Genomic DNA, 11194 nt, shown 5'->3' on the forward strand with positions numbered 1-11194 from the left:
GCAATGGAGCACACCAACTCCATGGAGGCCAGATCGAGCCCATCCCTGATGCCAGGCCGCTGGCCCGCTGCCCCGAGCCACACATGCCGACGCTGGGATTATAAATGGGTGATTTCCATCATAATTTTATATGGAATTATCTTGATGGATAATAATGTATGAAAAGCTGTTGTTCTTTTAGAGAAAAACCTGCAGTTAAGATTACCTCAAGCATGTTGTCCTACTTGAGAATTTAAGCATGATCATTTTTTTAACTTTAATATGATTGTTGTGATTACTTTGTTAGTATACCGTGATATAGGTCGTGCGCACATGAACGTTTAAAGATTACACACACACCTAAGATGATCATGTAATACCTATGTGCATTGGATTGCGGCAAGCTGCTAAATATTGTCTGTTACACTTACTCTTTAGAAAGGAAAGGGTTAGCTTAATCTACTGTGGCAGTGATCGAGCCAACCTGTTGATAGAGCCGGGCCAAACTTTATCAAATATTGAGAGGTTGACGAGTTGACGCAAGGGTTCATTTTTACTGTACATTGTAGTGGAAATGCTTCTTTAGTTTGTACTCTTTTTCCCCCTTAAATTACATATCGAGTCATCCATATAACTGAGCTGTTGAGAAAAGTTCCGAGTTTAATGCTTTTTCTTTATTAATTATTTTCATGATCAAATGTTTTACATATCACCTAATCAATATATAACTGAGCTAGGGAGAAAGGCGGAGAGGTACGAGGGGGCCATCAGGCCATGGCGGAGAAGCATGGATGGCAACTGCCAGCACACACATTCCAGGTGAAAATTCCATCGCTTGTCGATTCTTTCTTGCTCTGCTTGAAGATGCGGCGTCAACAGTAGAATTTATTGGGCCAGTTAAACCCCTTGCAGAGTCCCTTCACTTGCAGTGTTGTATCTTGAGTGCCTTGGATTCAGATCAGTTGGGATAGTTTGTCTTCTCCCCCGGTTCTTTTGTGTGCCTAGTGTTTTGATGGAGTTCAATCTCTAGGACGCGATGCTCGCGGGAATTATTCTTGCTCCTAGTCATTAGCAAAAAGGGATTATGTGAACTGTTTCAGAATTGGGCGAATTTTGTGTTATTGAAAAAATTAAGGCAAGATTTGGGTGAGGTATCTAGGGCAGGCTGGTTTAGTCCTTGATTCCTCCATCGTCGGCAACCATACTGATGCTGCGCTGGCAGGGTCTCCGGCGGTAAGGTAAAACATCCTACAACCAGGGGGTCCTCGGCGGTAGGATCGACGGCAGGGACCAACGGACGTTTACTAGCGCTGATGTGAATGAGTGGCCTACCGCCAGGAGCCTCGGCGGTAGGGACCCCGGCGGTAGGAAAAGGGGTCAGATTCTGATTTTTTTTTGAAACGAGCATCAGATCCGGCTAAACTCCGGGCAAAGGATTAAAACATCAAATGTGGCCTCCGCTGGTACTTCCGTATTGCGAAACTTATGACTAAAAGTAGCTAGCTTGCTCGCGGCATGCATGCATGGATCAATCATGAGCGCAACTCCTCCTCGTCTTGATCTTGCCAACTCCAACGAGCCAACGGCCACAGGAACAGGGCTCCAGGTTTCTAGAACAGCACAACACGTGTTAATCTCTACAAACCCTAAAAAAATTCTGTTATTTTTTGTTAATGTTCACAACACATGTGTCTATAATCCTTCAAAATTACAAATCCAGACTCAAAATACACAAGGAGATTTGGGATTATAGATACATGCTTGTTAGCATTTAAGAGAATCAAATATTGTTGAAACTTTAAATTTGTGTATTTAAATATGGGAGCATGTTTTTTTAGAGAAAAACATGTTTGTTTTAGGATAATAGAATCCGCTAAGCTTTATCCTGTGCGGTGGGCCGGTGACCTTCATAGCCTGAGGCGGGCCCAAAGAATTCCCAGCACAGCATGCCCTGTCGTTCGTTGAAGGCCCGTTCGTGTCTCTCTTCTCCCATTCTTCTCCTCTCCAAAATTAAGGTGCTGAGACTTCAGTTGAGGCTTGCATTTGCTGGTCGAATTTCGTCTCGTCACACTTGGACTACATCACTATACTTTGCCATGTTCTACACCAGACTGTTGATTTTTCTTCTCTGTGTTTCTTACTTGCTTGTTTATGTGCTGCCATCCATGCAGCCAATATATTGAAGAGGAGGCAGCCTATTATTTTAGATATGATATTGATGCATGATTTGTTTCATTAGTCCTCAACTTGGAAATGCTACAGAGGAAAAGCTTCCCAGCTGAACTTTGAGTTGCTTGCTTTCTGATCTTGTGCAGGTTAATTTGAGCCCAAATACATGCATGCCTGCTTGCCGGCTCAAACAATGATCCTAGCTAATTTTCTAGAGAAATAGAAAGCTTTACACGTACACATGGGTCTAGAGTGTACTAGCATTATTCAAGCATGAGGAAGAAGTGGCGAATAATGGTTTCGCCTGAATAGTATTTTCTTGACATAGTATTCCTGTCAACCAGTATTCCTGTCTGTGGTCACACTTCGGTAGGCAGCTTTTCTTGATCTTTTGTGTTGCTATCAGTTGAATTTTTACTTGTGTTATTCAATGAACCAAATATTTTTTGCGCGTTGGATTTTAAAAAATTGTATGGTATCACAAATGCCAGATGTCACTAAAATAAGGAAATATCCGTCCTTTTTTTTTTGACAGGGTTGGAAGATCTGCCCGGCAAGCTTGGTGGAAGCCTCGTGGTTCACTTGACCATAGTTGCAGATGGATGATTCCATCGAGCCACCTGATGGAAGCTTTATTGAAGGCTCTCCTTGTAGATAAGCTAACCCAGCACATACTCCCTCCGTAAAGATATATAAGAGCGTTTATATCACTAAAGTAGTGATCTAAACGATCTTATATTCTTTACCTCCAGCACCAGCACCCTCGTCATGTCGAGTGGCAGGACGACCCTGTGCATCATTCTAGTACCATTGGTAAACAGTGTGACTTGCCCCTTGGCAATCCTTGTCATCACGCCGTCCATGAGGGCATCAGCCCGCACGAAGTAAAATTGTGATGATCGTGGCTGCTGGCTGCAACCAGACATATGTTTCCGGGGAGGACTCGGAGTGACGTGCAAAAACAGTTTTGTGTTTGGGTCCTTGGCACCTATGAAACAAATGGCAATCTTTTTGGCCTAAACTGAGCAGTATTTCTAGAATGTGTTGCTAATTTTCACTGTTTAGGCTGCTACCTGCAGGAATTGAGAAGACGGGCGCTTGAAAAAAAAGAAAATGATGGAGAAAAGTCGGGCGCTTTTGTTGGTATGTGCCTTGCCTTTGCCAAGAGGAAATGAAAAGAGAAAAAAGAGAGATTAGATGCGGGAGAGACGTCGAAGCAGGACGATCGGGACGGCTCAATTAGCAGCCGGGAGAATAGTATGTGACTGCACATCAATCATCTATAAATGGATGTCCTGTCAACTCACCACTCACTACCCCACACCACTCATGAGTCTTCTTCCTCCTCCGCCATTGATCAAGAAAAGCTTCAGCTATCAGCAATGGAGCCCATCCCTCTCCTCACGCCGTACAAGATGGGCCAGTTCGACCTCGCCCACAGGTACCTAAACCATCCGCTGAAAACGTCAGCCACATGTTGTACATGTTCGATCACTCATGGTCATGGATCATGCATGGCTGAAACGACGGCCGGCCGGCTACCATACTGATGCAACGATGCTGCAGGGTGGTTCTGGCGCCGCTGACGAGGCAGCGCTCCTATACGAACATGCCGCAGCCGCATGCCGCCGTGTACTACTCCCAGCGCGCCACCGCCGGCGGCCTGCTCATCGCCGAGGCCACAGTGGTCTCCGACACGGGGCGGGGCTACACCCACACCCCAGGGATCTGGACCGCGGAGCATGTCGAGGCGTGGAAGCCCATTGTCACCGCCGTGCATGCCAAGGGCGCGCTCTTCTTCTGCCAGATCTGGCACGTCGGCCGTGTGTCCACCTTCGAGCTGAAGCCCGGCGGGGCCGCGCCGCTGTCGAGCACGGAGAAGGGGGTCGGCCCGCAGATGACCTTCGACGGCCGGCTAGAGGAGTTCTCGCCGCCGAGGAGGCTGACGGTGGAAGAGATACCTGCCATCGTCGACGACTTCAGGAAGGCCGCCAGGAACGCCATCGACGCCGGTACGTACCACGTATATATGCTGTTGATATCGCCAACACGACAAGCATGTATGTTTTAGAAAAAAAAAGTTTAAGTTCAGCTAAATTTTTCCTTTCTTTGGAAACTACTTCCCTGCATAAAAAGAATGATCTAAATGCTCTTGTATTTCTTTACAGATGGAGTAACTAACAAATTATTTAGTGAAGTAGAAATTGTATCATTAGATATTTTTCATAATCTATTTTGAAGATCTGAATTTGTACATTTATTTACTTTTGTTAGGTACAAATTACACATTTATATTTTTTAGAAAGTAGCCTTAGTATTTGCTAACATGTCTATATAAAATACTGCGGTGAAAGTTGGGTGCCGAAGATATCTAAAATGGCATGTATTCTAGATTGATAAAGCAATTCACTTCTTGGTTGTCGCAGGTTTTGACAGCGTGGAGATCCACGGTGCAAACGGGTACATCATTGAGCAGTTTCTGAAGGATAGTGTCAATGACCGCACCGACGAGTATGGTGGTAGTCTTGAGAACCAGTGTCTCTTCGCTCTTGAGGTGGTCGACGCTGTTGTGAAGGAGGTCGGTGGCCACCGTGTGGGAATCCGCCTCTCCCCTTTCGCCGACTACATGGACTGCCACGACTCTGACCCCCACTCTCTTGCGCTCTACATGTCTACAAAGCTCAACGACCACGACATCCTCTACATCCACATGATCGAGCCGAGGATGGCCATCGTGGATGGCCGGCGAGTGGTGCCGAAGCGGTTGCTGCCGTACAGAGAGGCGTTCAAAGGTACCTTCATCGCCAATGGTGGGTACGACCGTGAGGAAGGGGGCAAGGTGGTCGTCGAGGGGTACACTGACCTAGTGGCTTTTGGGAGACTATTCCTAGCGAACCCAGACCTGCCAAAGAGGTTTGAGGTTGGTGCGGATCTGAACAAGTATGATAGGATGACCTTCTACACCCGTGACCCCGTCATTGGCTATACCGACTACCCCTTCCTCGAATGATTTAGATGTAACTTCTCTTTCTTCGACGACGCAATTAATTGTGGTCATAATTAAATTTATGTGTAAGTGTTGTATTTTTTTTTTAAGATCTCAGAGCTAGCGAGTAGCAGAATTGAGCAATCCCGGGACGGTGTGGCTGAGCCTGGGGCCAGCGCACGTAGAGGATAAAGATCTCAGAGGTAGTGTAAGTGTTGTATTTCGTCGAGCAATAAACTTTTGTATAGTGTAAGTGTTCAAGTTTTTTTTATAGAAGCACCACTCTATCCTTCCCAAAATATAAGACTTGTTCAGGTCTGTAATCTTCGATAGTACACTATTTCAACTATGTTTTTCATTTAATAAAAATCAGTAAAAGGACATATTCCAGAAAAAGTCGTTTGCTAGACAATCATTTTTCGTAAGTCAGAGGGGGTCCTAGGTTGCACGAGCTCGAATCAAGCATGCATGCCATTATTAGTCTTTTATTTGAAAAACTAGCCTTATATTTTCAGTGCAAATTTGTAGTTACATGTATTTCCGTTTAAGTAACCAAAGAAAACAGTGTAGACCATACTGTTTATTGGAAAAAGGGTGGCACACTATTAGAAAAAAGCTTTATAGGTTAACTAAAAAAAGTGGCGGGCAGGATGAGGCACCCGCCACTGCAAGTTTTTTTAACACAATACAGACGCAAACGCTTATATATACACGGATACACTCACCCCTATGAACGCGCACACACACCCTACCCCTATGAGCACCTCCGAAAGACTGAGCCGGCATATCATCTTGAAATTTACAAAGTAGTCGTAGGCACCTCTTAGTCGATGAGAACATCTCCTCACACTGAATGCGCATCGCCGAAAATTCTGAAATAAATCCAGAAATAAATGAGAGCACCAGGATTGAAACCCTGATGGGCTAAGGATATCACAGTCCCTCTAATTAACCATCCAACCACAGATTGGTTCGCCGCCACTGCAAGTTAGGAGAAGCAGCAGTGGCGGGTGACACAAACATGACCGCCCGAGCTATCGGTATACCAGCGGCGGGCGAAATACATTACCCCCCACGAAAAAGCACCGTTGAGCTTGGCTACTTTATGAACACTTGCTGTGGCGAGTGACTAGGCGTACCAGCCACTGATGTTATAGGCATCAGTGGCGGGCGGGCCATAGATGAATGTTTGGAACCGATTACTTTTTTATGCTGATATTAGCTATGGCAGGCATCCAATCGTGCCTGCCACACATAGGTTAGCTCTTGATTGTCCAAATTCAACTTGAAGATTGCCGCCCGCCATCCCAAATTAGCGGTGGCAGGTCATCTGGTGCGTCCGTCGCACGTATTGAGCACTATCTGCACCCGCGCGCCCCTCCCCTCCCTACCCCACTCTTACTCTCACTTTCACTCTCTCCCGCATCTCGCCCTCGTCGCGGCCCTCGCCCTCCACCGCGGTGCTGCGCACGAAGTCATCGCCGTCCGCTACCGCCATCGTCCTCGCCGTACTCGTCGCCGCCCTTGCCCTCGATCCGCCGTCCCCGCCGCCCTTGCCTTCGATCCGCCACCCATTCGCCCTCCGCTCCAGCAGGTATTACGTCGCCGTCCCCGCCTCTCTTTCCGGCAATCCTCGTCGCCACCTGCGGCCACGGCCACCACGCACACGGGTAACCATGGCAGCACGCCACGTTCGACTAGGGTTAGGGATAGGGGTTTGATAGTTGAAGTTTTAGTTTTAGTTTCTAGCTAGTTTAGTTTGATAGTTGTAGTTTCTAGTTGTATAGTTTAAGTTGTATAATTTACCATGATCGGTAGGAGTTTTTGGAAGGCGGTCGTTCCCTCCTTCATCTCCATGTTCCTTCTCAGGCTTATCTCCTAGACAGACTTCTTGGAAAGTGCTCCCCTAGATTTTCTCCCATTGCTCGATTATCTCCTCGGATTTGTTTATGAGGTTATGTTCCTACAACATAAAGGCTTGGGAAGCGGCAGTACACTTCTCATAATCTTTAATCAAAGGGGCATTATGGAGGTTGTTAGTAATACACCATTTATAACTACTCTCCATCAAGACCATATATTTCAAGACCTCTTTATGTTGTAGAGAGAGCTCCTTCACCCTGTTCATCAGTTCTAATGTTCTGTAATAGAGCATTAGTCCTCAATAGCTGCAACAAGATCAAATATGTAGCATTCATGGTTATATGCAGCTACAACAGGGTTAGGGTGAAGTTTACAGCTAAAGCTCATATGGCAATTAGTCTTACAATGTTCACACGATGATGGATACGAAAATATACATTTAGCTAATAATCCAATGCCTCCAATGTATCACCCATTTCAATAACTTTAAATGAATATCGTTATTGAGCATATATTGGTCCTCTTTCTTCGTTTTGTTTCCTTGTAGCCTTTCTAATTTCTGCATAAGATATCTCAAAACAAGACATTTTTTGGTTGTTAAATAGCAATGGACATAAATAAACTATATGCAAGCGGGTAGGTAATAACCAAGCGCTATACTCCCCGTCAATGGTGCTATAAAATGCTTGATGGCTTGCAAGTGCAAAGGGATGTTGTAGAACTTTCATGATAAGTGAAATGTCGAACCCATAGGGAGCAAATATGAAAGAATTACAAACCCCACAACTATGCTATCACTTATGTTACGTACGCACCCAAACTGTAGTTTGGAAATAGCCTACTTTAGTAAGTTGCTAGGAACACAGATAAAAAGTATAGTGTTTACTAAACTATCAAAAAAAAGACAGAAAATTAAAAGGACTAAACTACGTGAAACGGTGTTTGAGTAGTAAACATTCTCAAGGGAATTAGAGTCATCACCACAAGTATGATGCTCATAACACATGATAGCCATGGCTCTCTAATTATATCACTAAGCCACTTGTATATGATCTCGCTTGGGCGGAGCCATTAAAGTACGCATCCACACTCGGGTTACCGTGTACACTTGTGCCACCACCGTGCTTCCCCACTCTGGTTATCAGAACGATGATTAAGGGGAGTGAACTCCCCGTGGTCAGGACATTAAGTTCTAGGGTTCTCCAATAATCCCTATTGCAATGATCAGGGACGAAACGAGAATAGGACTGTCGTTACCTACCCTCCACAACTACTACCCTTCTCACCAACATAAATCACCTTAAGTCCATAAGTGGCTAATGTTGTGTGGGCGCCCTTCACAACACCACGAGACAAACAATGCAATACGTATAAAGAGAATATATGATCGCTTATTCAATAAAGTACCAATCATGCAAGGGTTCATCCAATTACTCAAGAACTAACAAAACTACTCAAACATCATAGTGGGAGAGAGCAATTTACAAGCCGACGTGAAGCCGGTGGAGGAGGGGGCATGGCGGCACCGGTGTTGATGATGATGGTGTGCCCACGGTTAAGACCGCTCCGACCCAAAGGTCGGTGCGCATGGTCGAGGCACCCCTTCTTATTCCTCTTCTCTTCTCTATGGAGGTGGTCTTGGAGCAACAATGGAGCGGGATGACGGCTGCGTGGATGAATGAATGTGGAGATAGCGGCGACTAGGGTTGATCGTGCTTATATGAAGGCCTCCCGGTATCTCATCCATTGATGTCGTCATCCAAGGGCTCAAGATGGGACTTATCTTCTCCCAATCCCTTCATTATGAGCCAAGGATCTCATGGGAACAATTTGGGACAAAATTGGCGCAGAACCCTTTCTGGAAGGGCTACTTTCGGAGCTTTCTACACTTCAAATGACTGCCCACTATAATCTCCTCCGGTAAAACGGTCGCCATTTCTTTATACAAAGTCAAAATTTGACGTTCTTGGGCTCGTTGGATTCGTATGAACGATGCCAATACATTTCTGGTCTTAGATCTTGATTTAGAGCACTTTCGAAAAATCACTTTTTCTGACCTTCAAAATGGCTAACTCTGACCCTGGTTGACTGCGTATTGAACCCATCCTTGATCCTTTCATCGTGCTTAGTCCTAGGTTACTCCAATACACCTATGGACACAAGAAAATAAAGGAAACTAATAAAAACATAATATATACACAAATGTGCAATGCTCACAGTGATAAGTGAAAAACGGGTAATCATGCATAATGGACATATATTTGGTTCAACGGGACATGATATATGAAGAGAACATGCAATAAATGAGCTCTTAAAATGCATAAAACATAGAGTCATCACCTTCCACCAAAGGAAATTTGATTCCCCCATAGTTTCCTATGTGGATTTCATTTGGGTGTTTGGCCACCCTAAACGGAAGAGCTCACCTCGGAGCCAAGTGTTTGGCCACCCTAGATGGAAGAGCTCACCTCGAAGCCACATTACATTGTGGTGAAGTTCTGTGGTGGTGTTGGGAGTCTCCAATTAAGTTGTGGAGAGAGCCCCAACCTTGTTTGTAAAGGTTCGGTTGCCGTCTTCAAGGGCATCACTAGTGGAATCACGACATTTTGCATTGTGCGAGGGCGTGAGGAGAATAAAGTGGCCCTAGTGGCATCTTGGGGAGCATTGTGCCTCCACACCGCTTCAATGGAGATGTACTTTCCCCTAAAGAAAAGGAACTTCGATAACACATCCTCCTCTTCACCGACTCCACTTGTGATTATTTCTTACCTTAATTTGTGCAAGCTATTGTGTTGTATCCTTTGCTTGCTTGTGTTGCGATTGTTTGTTAGCATCATATAGATTCTTCACCTAGTTGCATATCTAGACAACCTATTTGTTGATAAACCTAATTTGCTTAGAAGAGCTAAAAATTGCTAGTTGCCTACCCCCCCCCCCCTCCAATCAACCATATCGATCCTTTAAGAAAGGATTGATGGTGCCCGTCAAGGAGAGAAGCAGCTCAGGGCTGAGGTGAGCTCAGTTGGATTGATCCAACATATTAACCTAGTCAAATTGATTAGTTTCTATTGCGAACAGGTTACTTGTGTGCGAGGACATGTCAAATGGGTCCCTTGATGGCATCTGTTTAAGAAGAGCAATAATGTTGATGTTGATGTACTAGACTGGAACATACTATATCAGATAACCCCAGGAGTTGCCAGAGGGCTATCCTACTTGCATCAGAGTTGTTGCGAGTGCATCATACACTGCGATATTAAGCCACAGAACATACTTGTCGATGCGTCATTTATTCGTAAAGTTGCCGACTTTGGTCTATACCACGTTTGTGGGGAGGGATTTTAGCCGAATTCGGACTTCATTCATAGGAACTATATGTTATCTTGCCCCAGAGTGGCTTAGCGGAGTGGCGATCACACCGAAAGCCGATGTCTATAGCTCTAGCATGGTCCTGCTGGAAATTATATCATGAAGGAGGAATTCCTCACTTGAAACATCACATAACACTAACGACAACAGCACCGGTTACCAACATGATGAATATTTCCCCGTGCAAGCCATCAACAAGCTTCATGGTGAAGATGTGAAGATTTGGTGGATCCACAATTACACAACGACTTCTTCTTTCTTTTGCCGGAAAATATCCGATCTATTCATTTTCAATCATGGCAGTACAACGAACATCAAAAATAAAATTACCGAAAGGGTTTGCAAAGTTGCATGTTGGTGCATCCAAGATAGTCAATTTGACCACCCAATGATGGGTGAAGTGGTCCGGGTCCTCAAGGGTATACAGGAGATTGATATGCACCCCTATGCCAAGACTCCTTGCGGCTCTAACAAAAAAAAAATCTGATGCTGCAACTCCTATGTATACGTAATAATGATTCGTACAGAGTAGTTCGCTTTGTTTCAGCATTTTTTTTAGAAGTTCTATTGTGGAGCAGAATGAATAAAGGAAGGAGGCGCGATTGTCAAATCATCCATTATTTACGTTTTTTAATGGTAAACAAGCATTGTAGCAAACTATGCCCGTGCTAGAAATGCTCTGTTGATGGGATAGTTGATATATGTATACTTGGTGCATTCATGGAGATGTGTCACTTGTAAGCTACTTATTCATTACCACATCCAGAACTCAGGCAACTGGTAAAGCAAATGCTGCGTTAGGTCCTCAATAACAGAAGCCACTCGCCA

The 11194-nt window shown here is 44.8% G+C and overlaps 1 protein-coding gene and 1 pseudogene across 1 annotated transcript; both read left to right on the plus strand.

Moving 5' to 3' along the window:
- Positions 1-3444: 3444 nt before the first annotated feature.
- Positions 3445-5408, plus strand: LOC125535689 (putative 12-oxophytodienoate reductase 5). The gene is made up of 3 exons (XM_048698783.1): positions 3445-3589; positions 3715-4160; positions 4575-5408. The coding sequence occupies exons 1-3, from the start codon at positions 3531-3533 to the stop codon at positions 5156-5158; spliced, it is 1089 nt and encodes a 362-aa protein (XP_048554740.1). The 5' UTR covers positions 3445-3530; the 3' UTR covers positions 5159-5408.
- Positions 5409-8513: 3105 nt separating this feature from the next.
- Positions 8514-10469, plus strand: LOC125532523 (annotated as a pseudogene).
- Positions 10470-11194: the final 725 nt, after the last annotated feature.

The sequence above is a fragment of the Triticum urartu genome, chromosome 1, assembly GCF_003073215.2.
Source record: "Triticum urartu cultivar G1812 chromosome 1, Tu2.1, whole genome shotgun sequence".
Taxonomy (NCBI): Eukaryota; Viridiplantae; Streptophyta; class Magnoliopsida; order Poales; family Poaceae; genus Triticum; species Triticum urartu.